This window comes from Cygnus atratus, chromosome 9 (genome assembly GCF_013377495.2).
Source record: "Cygnus atratus isolate AKBS03 ecotype Queensland, Australia chromosome 9, CAtr_DNAZoo_HiC_assembly, whole genome shotgun sequence".
Taxonomy (NCBI): Eukaryota; Metazoa; Chordata; class Aves; order Anseriformes; family Anatidae; genus Cygnus; species Cygnus atratus.
In genome coordinates, this window is record NC_066370.1 from 16,825,541 (window position 1) to 16,840,602 (window position 15,062).

Here is a 15,062-nt window from a genome sequence, read left to right on the forward strand (position 1 = left end):
CCTGAGGTTTGGAACCCCGCGCTATGTTCCAGGCCGCGGTGTTTGCGTGTCAGTCTCGGCGAGTTAGCTCTCTCCCACAAGCCTTGCTCGCAGTTGCTGTGATGACTGAGAACACAGCCTAAAATGTTGCTTTTTTTTTTTTTTTTCTCTCTCTTCTTGTTCCCCTCACCCCTTCTCTGCAGCTGAAGCTCTCGTTTACCTTGGACCAGGAGAGCGGGATGCCTCAAGGCTGTTATATCTATCAGTACCGGGACAGCAACAAGTAAGTCCCGCGGCAGATTGCACGCAGCAGATAGGGGAAGGTGCACCGAAAGGAATCTGCCCCGTGTTCTGGCACGGGGAGCACAGCTGCTTGTACCACTTAAAAGTAGATTAAAGCAGGCTTCAGGCTCGACCTGAAACTGGGAACAGCTCCTGTAAAACCAGCGCCTTTAAAATGCACAAGGCTCTGCAGCCCCTTCGTCCTGCAGTGTCTGAAAAAGCCGGTCACTCCTTTTATTTGGTTAAAAGGCCAACACTTGGGTACAGAGGGCTCTGGCACTCAGCCAGCCTTTTCCCCGGGGCTGTTTTTTGCAGGGGTGACACTGGGGGAGCGGGCTGGGGGTCAGCATCCACACCTGGGCAGCCCTCACCTCCGCTCAGCTACGGGGAGCTGCAGCAGCCTGTCCTCTCTGCTCAAGCTCACCTGTGGGTTCGCTGAGTGGCCTTTCGTTTGTGGGCACTATAGCAGCCACTTTTATAAGGTACCTTATGATGATATTCAAGCTTTGCATGCGTTTGGAGCTGAGTCCTCCTTTTCTAGGTATTCTGCCTATTTTTGCTAGCCCCATAGTGAATTAGCACCCACGATGTTTTTATTTCAAATCACATTCTCATTATCAAATCGATGGCAGCAGCACAGTTCAGGATATTTCTGTGTTCTTGCTGGGTTTCTTTGCATGAATACCATCATAAATCCATAACCGGTTACCTCCACCTATGTAGTTGTGCTTCTTGCCAGTTATTGCAGGCAAGCCCAAAATAGGATGGTATATGAATTTGTCAATGAGTGCAACGCCCTGTAATTAGATCTGCGCTGAAATGCTGCGAAGAACAGCCCCGACAAGGAAGAAATAAATCTGCATGCGGCACCTAGCTCTTCCTAAGCTGAGAAATGTGTGTTTAAAAAAGAAAGGGGATCTTTTCTGGGAGAAGAGCACAAAGCCCTTCCTTCCCACCTGTGAGTCGGCAATTAGTGTGCAGTACCCGATCCCATTACGACCACCTTGGCCCTGCAGGCATGAAGGAAGAGAGCTGCTATCTCCAGCACCACGAAGCCAGCAGGGAGACGTGCAGTTAAGTGCAAAAGCATAAAATCAACACGGGAAGAGCATTCGGTTTTGAGTGTTCATAAGGCAACGGTACACAATGGACAGCGAGGAGAAGAAAACCCCCAGACCTGGTGGGTTTTGTTAAGGATGTTTATAGATCCCCTGTTTCTAATTGTGTGGGGTATATCTCAAAAATCAGCAGCCGTGTTTTCTGACACAAACCCTCCTCTCCCCAGGCTTGTGTGTGCGTTTAGTGCCATTGTTTGAGGAAACTCCTGGGCTGGGAGTGGAGCTGTTTTGTTTAAGCGCTAAGGCCAATAGCAATTCAGTTGGAGACGTTGATTTTAGCCGTGAGTGGTCCAGCATGAGACAAAGTAGCTGCAGCACGTTGGCAGCTGTCGTTGTAGAGATGTATGGCTGTGACCTGCATTTCTGGCAACCAGGGGAGCCAAGGCACCAGAGCGGTGCCAGCCAGGATCGTGCATTTGCAAAGTATGGTGCAGGCAGGATGAGTGCACTTGCGAGCAAACCCAAACCTTGTGCGTGCCTGACAAATCCAAATCGTCATTACACCTCCCTGCAAGGTCCTGTACGTTGTGTTTTATAGCTGGCTTGCCCAAACAAGGGGCCTGGGGAGCAGGATATCCATTGCCAGGGAGAACCTTGCTGAATCTGAGCCCAGGCTTATTCCCTGTGCCCTGTGCCTGCAGCCCTGGGGCTCGGAGGCTGCTCGTCCGACAGACTGAAGCGTGAAGGTCTGTGCTACAGTTGACGTATTCTTGCAGGTAAAACGCCCTTGAGCCAAACGTGTGCTCGGCTCCGGTTGTACCCTCAGTGATTTTGGAGGAGTTCACGTGCGCTGTACCTTTATGGCCACCAGAGCACTGCATTTAGGAACCTGACAGCATGCGAAGCATTGACTCGGTGCTGCTTTCCTCTCTCTCAGCCCAGCAGAGACCGTGTTTCTCCAGCACTGGGACTTTTACAGGGTTAATTTGGTATCCACAGAACAGCGTGGCAGTTGTCATGATACTTCTTCCTTAGCAATTTCCCAGGGTAAATTGTAGAGTTTGTGTTCTCACCGGCCTGGTGAGGACTGAACAGCGCTGATCAGGACCCGAGGGGATAAGAGCTCTTCTGCAGTCTTTAAAAGATGCACCTAGAAGTTAAAGCACCACAACATCTGTGCCTGCTCCACGTCTTGGAGCTGTGTCCAGCCCAGAGAAGACATGCTTAGTGACATGCTGTGCATCCTGGCATGGCGAGGCTCTGTGCCACCATGGTCACCAGAGGAGCGTCCCTTCCCCTCCAGGTGGCAAATGCTGTTCCAAGCTGCAGCCAGACGGGGCCACCGGAGAACAGTGAATGCTGGCCTCTGCTCTCCGAACAAAGGGCTGGAGGTTGCTGAAAGCATAATTACAAGAGCAATTAAAATTTCTATCGCTTAGGCTAGAAGTGCAAGTACCATTCAGGCTCTTACCAGGGCAATCCATTGGAGTTTGTTCTCTTTGAAATGAAACCCTATCAAGGAATTTGTGCCTGCTCCTGGCAGCTTATCATTCCCTGCCTACCTGTAGCACTATGGCACTGGGGAGACTGGTGTCAATGGTGCCTCCTCCCCAGCACAGTTCATGGGCAGGAGTTGCATGAATGAATGCATCCTCATTCAGCAGAGCTGGTCTCGGCGTAGGCTCCAGATCTGGGGGAGCTTTTGGTCTTTGGGAGCCTTGGACTGAGACTAGAAGAGGTGCTGAGCCTTCACCTGCTCTGCTCCCTGTCCCCTGCTGTGATATATTGGGACGTGATGGCAATAAATAGTCCCAGCAGAGGTGAAGGTGCAGTGCTTGGTCCTGTTTGAGGAGAGAGGTCGTCGCTGCCCACCCTGCAGTCACGGGGAGACCAGGGGACATCTTTTTCCCTGTGCTTCCTGCTCAGACCCAGCCACTTCCCTCTCCTTGGCTGCCAGCCCTTTGAGCCTGCCTGGCCCCGGAGGAAATTACTTGACCTCACGCAGATGAAAGCCATCTCCGTTCTCGTTTTTAAGCCATGTTACTTAATTTCTCCTTAACGGGGATCAGTCAGGATATTCTACAGAGGACAGGGCTGCCGTACCTGGCTGCTTTGGGAAGGCTGTGACACGGGGGACAGCCTGGTGACATGTGCACGGTGACATGCTGAACAGGAGCACGTTGTCAGCCGTCACGTTGCCCCAGAACAGTCACAGGCAGGGAAGGCCAGCCTGGCCAGCCTTCCTGCAGCGTGACTGCAGCACGGATCTGGTGTTTGGGCCGGGACTGGCTCGCTGCCATTCCTTCCCACCCAGGCTGCACAGGATCCAGCGGCAGAACCCACCCAGGCAGTACAAGGTCATCAAGGCCATTTGCATCCACTTTGGCTCAGGAATCCTGTCTTACGACACACAAACTCACTGATCCCAGCTTTAGGACTGCGATGCCAGCTGTGCTGAAGCAGTGCCTGGCACCTGAGCGTGGCCGATCCTGCTCTTGTAGGTTGCCAGGCAGTGGGAAGGATGAGATCGAGAAAGGTTACGGGTAGTCGTGGAACATTTCTTCCATCCCAAGTACAGGAAAAGCCAAAGCCAACCTGAGATCCCCCTGGAAGTCTTCTGTCTGTGTCTAAGAAACAGGAAATTCTGTCTCCTCCACATTCACTATCGCTATCCAGACGCTTCTCTGGATCCCATCTCACTTCTGCTCACCTACCCACAGCAAGCCTGACCCTTCAAGTGCCTTTCTTTGCCCCCCAAGACTCTCTAATCACTGCCACCTTCCTCAGATGATGCGGTGCTCATGGTCCCTGCCATCCCAGACACACCAAGGAGCTGCAAATCCCTGTCAAGATTCCTGTTACATGGGTCATATTTGCAGAACATTGTAATGCTTCCTCATCCCCCACTGGTTCTCCTCTAGCATGGTTTTCGTGCTCCCTGAGCCTCCAGGTATTGTTTTCTTCTTCGGGTCTCTTCCTCATGCCAGGAGTGCCGTCTTTGCCGATATACCAGCCTGCACCTCAACAACGAACTTCATTTTAATTCCTTGCTGCAGCTGGTTTTTGTGCGTGTGTGTCAGGATTATGAATTCTCAGCGAGGGCTTTCATGTTCTCTTCGGAGTAATTTCTAAACCCAGAGGAGCAGCATCTTGCATGGAACCACTTAGAGACCTCTTATAAAGGCAGCCTGGGAGTATTGATCATTTTTCCTCTCCAGGGACCCGGAGCGTTACGGATACAGCTGCTGTGCGGTGTAGCCACTTGCGGGCAGCACCACACAACTCTTGAGGATGAGAAGTGAAAAATAGCTCCAGTTGATAGGAAAAGTGGTGCCCCCTTTTATATAGAGATCAATGATGCCTGGTACATTGGATTATCACTTAAAACACCAGGACTTCAAATGCCAGGGTGCATGCACTCCTGATGCTGACAGGTTAGTGATATATAATGTTGTTTGGGTTACCAACCGAGCTCCTCTCTGCAATCTTTTCATAAGGTGAATATAATATCTGCAGTGATGTACCCAATGTTACATCAGGAGAGCCAGCCTATAATTATGCTTGAATTGTTTGAACGGGTTATTTGTCACTAGCACATTAGCTCACTCCATTTAGTGCTACCAGCCAGGGCTGCGGCAGGCTTGGTATAAACAGAGCTTGGGTGGAGGTTTTGGTGTTTGTTTGTTTGTTTTAATACAGAAAAGCAGAATTTATTTGGGTTTATTTTTTTTTTTATTTATTTTTTGCTGGGAGAGCTATTCAGTGGGAGTGCTAGGAACAAAATATGTAAACCAGCTGACACAGCACAACTGATTTGTTTTCAGATGTAGCTCCCAGGTATACACCTCACGTTGGACTTTAGCATGGACCTGGTGGGTTTGTAGTGAGCTGGCAGGTTTTTCCCAGTATGTTTTGTGGGTTTTTTTATTTATTATTGTTTTGAGGAGTCGAGTCTTGCAGAGTGGGGTGTTTGTGCAAAGAACTGCTGCACAGCTCACACAGTCATTGGGTACCCAACCTGCCTTGTTGCACGTTTTTTTCATGGCATGCATCCCTGCAGCGCAGGGTATTGGTGTAAAGGAAGCAACTGCCTCTCCTGCTGGCACCTGATTTTCTCGTTAGTGGTATGTACGCTGCCCTGTTCTGACCTGCATGGCTCAGGGAAATCTCTGAAGGCGGCATCTTGTCTTGTTTGTCTTGTCGCAGGCAGGGATTTCATGGGGGAAATCCATGTACTTGTAATCCCTTGACATCTCGGGCTTGGATGGATGCTGTCCAGTACCAATTATTCACCTGAAGCTTATGAAATGCCTTGTTTAGATTTCAGATCAAAATAAAATTAATTCAATTTCTAAAAGTTGCTTTGCCAGTTGCTCATGTCAAATTCTCTGTGGTGGAAATTTCACCTTAGGGTGCCCTGTTGGGCAAGCTGGCTTAGCTGGGACAAGGCATGTCCAGCTGCCCTGCTGTTCTGTGCCTGACCCTGGCCTCAACTCTGCACATCACTAGGATTTTGCAGCCATTTCCTAAGACTTGTCGTGTTGCAGGTAGCTGCACTGCCCTGTGACTCTTTCCTGGTAAGCTGCGGTAAGGTTTAACCGTGTTTGGAGGCCATGAGAAAGCATCGGAGGCAGCTGGAGTTAACTAAGCCTGTATTTTCTTTGCTGAGAAGGAAGAATACCACTTGGGTTGTAACTAGCCCCTGCGTTTGAGACTAAGCCAGCCTACTCCGGGCTTACAGCACTACCAAGATCTAGTGGAAGGTGTTCCTGCGTGGATGAGAATGGGAGTGGAAGCAAAACGCAAGCCGGGACATGAGTTAGCGCTGCAGAGAAGATATACTGTACCGAGCCGATGAGTAAGCAGGATGGAGTTTTTCTTTTGATACCGTGTCTTGTTATTTGTTTGACTTTTCAGTGCCAAACTTCGTCCGAGTCGGCAGGTGATGTGGATGCTTCACCTGCCAAAGAGTAAACACTGGAGTTGGCCAGGCGAGGCTGGGAAATGAGTGTGTCACCGAACGTGGAGATCAACCAGTGCTCCTTGTTTTGGCGTAGGTCCAGCATGGGCTAAATCGTCCCGGAGAGCCAGTCTGCACGTTGACCTTTAAAACTCCTAAAGACACATAATCCTTCCTGCCTTGAAGATACGTGCCCGGCTTTTTGTATGCCACAGCCACAGACTGCTGGGGCACACCGCGAAATTGCGTTTGTCACCCGAGGCGTTGAGCAGAAGGGAGTTGTTCTTTCCCTGCAGAAGGGACCCTATGGACATTTCGAGGTGGAAGAAGGGTTCTTACAAAGGGCTCTGCCCAAGGTACTACTTAGCTGCTTTTCTCAACGCAGACCTGTCTCCTCCTCCTCCTGACACCCAGCTACTTTAATAACAGGTTGCCAGCTGTAGAAATAGTAACTGCCAGCTCCTTGGCGTGCTGCTGTGGTGTGGGGGCTGCAGACGGCAAAGGTGGCCAAGGAAACCCGCCTTTCCCCTGTGTGAGCAGGTGGGATTTGAAGATGATGTGACCCCTTCCAAACAAACACTTGAAGCTTTCCCTGATGCCACAAAGCCCATGTGTACCAGTAGATGTCTCTCTAAATCTCCATGGGGTACCAGGACAGTTGGTGTGTTCTCCCATTCTCCAGGGAGGGGAAGGACTGGGTTCCTAAACCCCGGCCAGGTGTGTAAGCTCCCTGCTCTGCCCCTGCTCTCCCTGGTTTAACTGGGAGTCGTTTTTTTCCCCTGTGTCAGCGTGCTCACTTGGTGAGGAGCTGCAAAACCTCCTTGTGAGTGGTAGGTGTCTGGGTATTCAGTGGCAGTCAAGTAGGTGAGAAAATCAGCTGCAATTGTGACTGAGTCAGAGATGCTGTCTCCCTGTGTCATCCCTGGAGATCTGTTTACACAGCCATTTGCTTAACAATATGTTTGGAAGCCCTCAGTACCATTTCGGCACTATTTCCCTGGTCTATATATGTCTGTTTAATGCCCAAGGCAGTGAGCTATATCTGAGCTACAATTGCTAACCTATAAAAAATGTGGTTTTTTTTTTTCAGTAGCACTGTATCGGACAAGTCCCTGATTAGCCCTTAGGTATGTGGGAGAGGGCAGGATGTGGGGAAAAGCAAACATCCTCCTTCCACAAGAAGTCCCTCTCACTTTTACCTTGAACGTAGGTTGCTGGCTTGACTTTGTGTCCAGGAAGGTCCTCTCCTGAGCTGAGATCTGGCTAGAGAATCACCAGGCACCCTAACCATCCCTCTCCCAGCAGGGTTTCTAGGCATATCTTTAATTACAGATTCAGAAAAGGAGCCCCTTTTTTTGGCTTAGTCTCTGTCCTTGAATGCACAGTCACGGTACAGAGCGGCTTCCCTGGGTCCGGGTTTTGCTGTGCACTTCCCTCTGTGACATTACAAGCAGGGAGCGCTGGGAGCAGCAGGCAAGGGCACGTGCTGTGCCTTCTCCTGTTGCTTAGGCTGTGCTTTAGGTCCAAACGATGCAAAGTTACATGTAATGTCAGGCAGTGAAGTAAGAACAAGGACAATGAATAGGATGCTGAGTACACAGAACACGTGTTGTGCTGGCAGTGCCGATGCTCTGTTTGGAGAGAGACCTTCCTGTCCCCCTCACCAGCCTGCTGTTTGATCTCTGCTTTCTGCCTCGAGAGAGCGAGGGCTTTCGGTTTGCCGCGGGCAGGACCTCTCCAGTCTGTTCAGCACTAAGCACTGCCATTCCTCGGGGGATCCGCAGTGTAAGCTGGAGCAACTGGGTGGATTGTCGGCCAGCTGGGATTGCTCTCTCTCAGAGAGCTACTGGCTGTAAGCTGGAGCATTCAGTCTAGGAGTAAAGCACACAATGAAAGCAAGAGAGATTAACCCCTGGCAAAGCATCCCAAGAGAACACCAGGGAATTCTCCCTCTCTCAAGGACATGTGCGCTTCTGGAAGATGTTTTAGACCCTACAGGCCAGCAGATTTCCCAGAGCAGCAGTGACCTGAAGCCCTCCAGGCTCTGCAGGTCAGCTTCTGTCATAATCCTCCCCATCTTAAAGTCCTGGCACACTGCTGCAGTCAGGGTAAGGGACCAGCTTAGCAGTGAGACCGCTCACTTCTCTGCAAAGCTGGGTTTTGCCAGCTGCTGCGTCTGGAAGTACAGGGCGTTTGCTTTGAGTCCCAGTCTCTCCCCATGTAGTCTGCCAAGCTGGCATCCAACATAACCTTATTGCTTGGAATGACGTCCTTGCAAATCAAAAGGTGAGAGAGGAAGCCTCTCTCCTTACCTCCTCCCGAGCAGCAGGGGTGAGTGGTTTTACTTTACTGCCATCCTTTGCTCTGGATCTTGCTGCTTTTTCAACTTTTTTTTTCAAAGTTCAGAGCAGCTAAATCAATCCATCGATGGACTCTGTTCCCTCCACACCTTCATGCTTCTGCATCAAGAAAAAGAGCTTCATATCTTAAGCATGTTTTGTGTGCTGTGTTGAGGTCACCCTGAATGGGGTTCCCATTACAGCTCAGCACTTTCACCTCTTCCAATTAGCCATGCATTAGTCAAGCTGGAGCCTAATGGCTTTGGCTTTGCCAGTACTGCCTGAAACGTTCACAGCGATGTAAGAGGATTTAGGCACCACTTCCTTTCAAGTTAATGGAAAGATCTTGCTTGGAAGGAACCTGCTTGAGGATCGGCGTGTACTTTGCATTAATGTTTCCATTAATTTTAATGGGAGATGGTTCTAAATTCCTCGGATCAGCTTTGAACATCTTAAATTTTGTGTCCTTCACCTTTCTCATCTAAAATGGGGCTGATGAGCAGAAATGCTTTTAGCTGAGCAGTATCATTAATGGCCAAGGTGTCCTGCAAGTTTTTCTGCCTCTGCCTTCTCTGGAAATGTCCCGTTGTCTGGTGACCCCACTGGGCTGCTCACAGCTCACTGCACACAGAGTTAGCAGGTCCAGGGTCAGCTCCCAGCACAGAGGTTGTCTTCTGGCATTGATCCCGTGAGCAGAACAACTCCACATCCCCTGCTTCCCCTCCTTCTCTCCTTGCTCTCTGCCCTCCTGCTCCTCTGAACACAGCAGTGGTTAACTGCTACTGAGCATCTCTTGCTGGTCAGCTCGCTGCCTGCTCGTGCCTCCTGGGCTGCTTGTAGACGTTTGCTTCTGTCTCTTGACTGAGCTGAGCTGAGATCGACATCCCGACTGCTCATCACGTCCCCTATCCCTTGGTGAAAGCCAGCCCTGGCAGTGCTCTTGTATATGCTGGATCTCCGGCATAACCTCATTTTGCTGACATCCCGGTTCATTTAGGAAAGGAGTAGAAGCAGACCCTGATCTCCTCAGTGTAATCGGGTTAGCAAGCAGCTGCACGTGCACTTGTCCTGGCAGCTAAGAAAGGCCCCACTGGCATAGCCCTGCTGTCTGTGCAGCCCGACATCCTCCCGACAGCAGGCAGCAATGACTGGTCGAGGCAGGTGTGTAAGAACAGGGGAAGGACTGATCCTTCCCCAGGGTCTGCCCTGCGGACATCCACAGGTGCTTTATACTGAAGAGAGACCTGCAGGCAGGTAAGGAGGAGGTGGGCTGCCAGCTGTCAGGGCACGGGGACGTGCAGCAGCCCCCAGGGCAGCAAACAGCACGTGAATTGCACTGGGCACCCGCACTGATGGAGCGTTTGAGGAGCTGCAGTCCTCAATGTGCTCGTGATACAGGTAAACACGCTGGTGTCCAGGGCATGGAAGCGTCCTTTGGAAGAACCACGTGCACCTAGAGAAGCGGAGAGGCGGCTCTGTTGCAGTGTAGGGCTGGGCACGAGTTTGCAGGCTAAGGATGAGCTGGCAGGGTCCGTGTTACCCAAAGAGATCTGCTGTGAACTGTTGGCAGGGTAGAGCTGAGAGGCTGTGCAGAGGGCTGCCCGTCACTCCCCCCTCGGCCAGCCCAGGGTCAGCTCCAGCCCCCAGCAATTAGCGAGACGGATTGAATTGAGATTGATCTGTCTACTTGCGCAGAGCGAGGCGACTCCAGCAAGAAATTTCTCCTCTCCCTCTGTCTCCACGTTAAAAGGAAGGAGACCTTGTCAGATTTCTGGATAAATGGGAAGCGCAGGGCAAGATGGAAATAACTGTTGTGCTAATGCGTAGGAAGAATCATTTGGACAGAGAGACATCATTGATATGGCCAGGCTGCAGCTGATCTGCATCACTCTGCTGAAAATTGTGCCTTGTGGTACAGCTGCTGCAAAAGGCAGCATTCAACAAGGTCTCTGCTATTCACTGTGTGCTTGCAGCATGTTGCAGGGGAGTGCAGAGACGCAGGGTCTGGTTCAAAGTAGGAGTTTAAAGCATCTGTAGCAGCCTGGACCGGCGCAGCGATGCCTGCTGCAGGGGATTCGTCGGAGCTGCCTCCTGGGCAACTTGGATTCAGCTGGAAAACTGGGCAGGATATTTCGAAGCAGGGCTGTTAGCCCTGAAGGGTTCAGTGGTCTGAGTCCCAGCACGGCTCCTCGAGCTGTCCCACTCACCAAGGAGCAGCTCTTGTACCTGGAGTGTTCACTTTTTGAAGGACCCCCCAGCGGGCAGCCCGCAGGGTAAGGCAGAGCACAGCCCCTCTGGAAAGCAGACAGATGAAGGATGCTTGTCCCAAGACCCACGGTGGGTGCAGCCATCCCAGAGCTCCCAAACACGCACAGGGATGCTCTCTTAGGTGGCAGAGTGATGCTGCTTCGTGTGTGTTTACCCAGGGCTTTCATCTGCGCAGTGCCAGCACGAGAGCCGCTGCTTGTACTTGACAGCTCAGCTATTGTTGCAAAGTATGATTTAATAGCAAGACTTGATTACAACATGCAAATGTAGCTGCTGGGGGACTATCTCAGAGGTTTGTGGAGATTAGCTGTTAAATTGGCCAGTGCAAAAACATTATTAAGCAGAGAATATAATTACTCATCTTGTGCTTCTGTATTGTATGGAAGAGACAGATTTGTTTAAAAGCCAGCAAGTCCTATACAGAGAAAAGACTTGTGTAAATGCCACATCATGTACTACTGTATGTTCCAGCGTATTTTGTTAGAGAAGCAATACTTAATAACAACATTTGGGAACATGTGGAAAGAATCCATTATATTATCCTGCATCGTAAAAGCAAACCTAATGCCTGTTCTGGGTGAAGGCAGTGCAGATATTGAAACATCTCCTTTCGGTGGAGGTTGATTGCTTTTATGGAGATTGTATCGTATGGATATAAACAAATCCAGCACTTGATGTGGAATCTAGGAGCAGGGTTTTAGACTCAGGCATCTATCTTCTCTCTGCGTGTGTTCCCTCTGAAATGCATCAAGGTTCCCATTAACACCTTAAACGTGGAAAGTAGGATTAAAGAGAGACTGTCAGCACACGGGAAATGAAAATCTAGGTGTGCGCTTGCTGTTAGTTGTTACCTTTCAGTCCTAGAGTAGTGTACGGGGCTCCTAGAATAAAAGCTCACATGTGCGGGAGGATGTGGAGGGAGGATTGAGGCGTGGGGGGTTTGTTAGTGCTGCAGACCTGGTTTTCAGAGCACGTTGGGGTTTGGGGATTTCCTCCTGGTCCCTGGGTGCTGGTGGCAGGGGCTGGGCTTGCAGGGAGTGCTGCAGTGGCAGGGCTGTGTCCCTGGCAGCCGGGTGTCCTGCTCGGGGATTTGGCTGCCAGCAGCTTTGGTGGGGATGGGGATGGTATTTGGCAGGGAGCTGAGGGCAGGTCCTGAGCCTCTACACACTTGAACCGTCACACATGCAGGAAGCCCGGGCATGGCAGCTGGGTCTAAAAAGATATTGGGCTCCTCAAAGTTCCAGACAATTTCAGGGAAATCTGTAACAGAGGAGTGAGGAGGGCTGAGTTAGAGGAACAGCTGGTTGGTAATGGAGCATGGCTTCTGCCAGTCACAAGTGGTGATACGGGGAGCAGGGGGATGCTCGTGGGGCAATCCTGCTGTGCCCCGGCGGTGGCTGCTCGCTGCTGATTGATGTCACTGGACGTTTCCCCTCCGGCATCTCGTGCCTCTCAGCAGATGTTCTGCCCAGGCTTCGCCTGTCTAAGCAGGAGGAAGTACCCTGCTTAGATAAAGACTTCCAGGGGTTTTGATGAGAAACTCTTCTCTGTCCTTTTGTTGCAGCTCAAGAGCGTTTTGTACCCCAGTAATTGCTCCCCAGGCTGCTTCCTGTGTAACTCGGAGCAGAATGCAGAGCTGCCACGGGCTGCTGGTGCGTGAATCGCAGCATCCCGGCACAATCTGTCCAAATCGCTGCAAATTTGAATTCGCAGCCAGCCCTGCTTTCTCCTTCACTACGTGTCTGTGCGCACACAGGCACGCCGCCGTGTCCCTTACCTGCTGTATACTGTATGTTTGTCGTGGCTGGAGCTGTCAGCTCTTCCAGGCAGCACAGTGGGGGAACGACTGCCCTGCTTGTGACCGGGCTGGGTTTGGCTGGGAGCCACAAAGCACCCGAAGCAGGATCCTGCATCTCCTCTGTGCCTCTGGGGCAGCCAGGAAGAGCTCTGACTGCATCCTCGCAGCAGCATCTCTCTGGTTTTGTTACCCGCTGGCAAAGGGTAATCCTAAAAATACCTGCGAGTGGTTGCAAGCCAACAGTGTCAGAGGGGGCAGCTCTGCAAAGGTCCTCAGTCACCGGGGAAGGGAGAATGACGCATCTCATCACCAAGCATGAAGGGACGGTGTCTGCAGCCAGCAGCGCACGTGGGTAGGAGCAGAGGCTGGGTGTCTGCAGGGGAGTTCAGCTGAGGTTGGCTCAGCCCGGCTGGCAGCGGGGCAGGAGGGAACACGGTCAATGGGTGCCAAGTCCAGGAGCACAGGGTGGCGTGGCGCGGGCTGAAACACTGATCTAGGGCACACTTAGTCCCCATGCAGGCACGTCTTGTCCACAGTAGATTTCTTACAGTGGTCTTCGACAGTTTGTACCGAAGCCAAGCAGTGGGAGAAACTGTATAGCAATATTTCACAACAACTTTGGCCCAGCTACACGAGGGCTGAGTGTACGCAAGCTGTTCTTATCTCCCTAGCCAACACATACACACTTTTAAGATGCAGATCTGATCAGTGATCAGTCTTGATAAAGGCAATAAACTTCCTGCGGTGGTAGTGTTACGGTAGTGCTCCCTGATAGCCAGGTAGAGGAAGCAGAAGCAGTGTATTCACCTGTTAAGCTTCCTTTTTCATGTGTGCGCAGCTTGGATGTACAACAGATGTGTCTGTTAAGTGGTCATTAACCAGATCTCAGAGTCTGCATTGCAAGAAGTCATTTGTGTAATCCTCTTCTCCGGCAGCATTGATACTGCCTGTGCAAGATGGCTGCAGACTGGGGTGCTGTAGGAAGAGTTGCGCTAGCTCTTCATGAACGATGAAGTTTTACTGCATTGAGCTGAATAGCACAATCTGAGGCAAAACCTGCTCGTAACAGGTCCTAAGAGTTCGTCACTGCTTCTCTGAAACCCTGGGCTGGAATAGGGCTGTGATAATTAATGAAGGTTAAAGTCCTCCTGCTGTCTGGGAGCTGGTTGGAAATGGAAAAGAAGAACCTGTCACAAATGTGACTGGCTCTAAACTGCTGTCAGGCTCTCCTCCTTCCCTTCCCCTGCCCCAAGTGGAAAATCGTATTGGAAAGCAGCAGTGAGAGCACTTAAATCTTTCCACAGTTCATTTCAAGCTCCCTTTCTTCTTCCCAGCCATTCCCAGGCCAGTCTGGGGCGCGGATGGGAGACTGCGTCTCTGGCTGCAACTTGCAGGATGTTAAATAACAATGGGAGAGTGGCTTTCACAGGCCATGCGGTGTGCCTGAGCTGCACGTACCAGAAGCTGCATTTCCCATGCCTTGACGTTCAGCCCGTCCACGCATCACTTCTTTCAGTACAAGCTCTGTCTCGGTGTGTTGTGGAGCAAGCCGAAACGGGGTTGGAGCCACTCCTGCTGCAGAAGGACACACTCGGAAGCTGCTGCTCTCCTGACAGCAGTAAGTGAGCATGGGAAATGTGGGCAATAGCAGACGCTGTTGTACCCCCTGAGGTGGGTTACCAGGTTCATGTAAGCCCTGCCCTTTCCTGGGTACGTGGATTGTGTGCTTTAACTGGCACGAGACCCCTTTCTCTCAACACCTCTTGGCACAGTCACGTTGGTGCTGCGGGCAGTGGTTGTTGGTGGTTTTGTTCCCTGCTGAACCTGGCCAGTGAAGAGTGTCTGATGGAGCTTCACTGGCCTCCTCCTGAATTGACTTATCCATCAGTTTGAATAAACCCCCAAACCTTTTACTCTGATGCTGTTGAACAATTCTTGATAGATCTGGGCAGCTTTTTGGTGTCATCCTCCAGGAAAGACATGGCACTGCATTTGGCTTCCCCAGGGGCTCCATGTGTTCTCACCTATGTGACCAGAGCACCAGGGACCTTCTGGGGGGCAGCAGGCATTGTGGCCCCTTGTTCTTCTCCCATCCCACGGTGTTTTCAGGGGAAGGAGAAGGGCCCTCTCTGCTCAGTCTGAGCTTGGAAGGTGCAGCGCGCTGCAGCCCCGTGGGCTGTGTCAGGCTGGCACTACTCAGATTTGCAAATGGTTGTCCCAATGGGTAGATCTGGTGGCCAAAGAGAGGTTGAGGACCTGAGTTGCTCCCATTTGATTGCCAAGTATGAAGGCATGATAAGCTGGGTTGCCAGGCAGGAATGTGGCTGGCTGGGATCTGACCACCATTAGGACCTGAGTCACTCACTGAGTGAGTGAAT

The 15,062-nt window shown here is 51.3% G+C and overlaps 1 protein-coding gene across 1 annotated transcript in view; it reads left to right on the top strand.

The window, feature by feature from the left end:
• Window positions 1–15,062, top strand: part of DIS3L2 (DIS3 like 3'-5' exoribonuclease 2) — a 192,329-nt gene that overhangs the window by 154,860 nt on the left and 22,407 nt on the right. Inside the window, 1 exon segment of the mRNA XM_035544858.2 lies at window positions 183–262. Within this exon segment, the coding sequence (XP_035400751.1) occupies window positions 183–262 (80 nt within the window).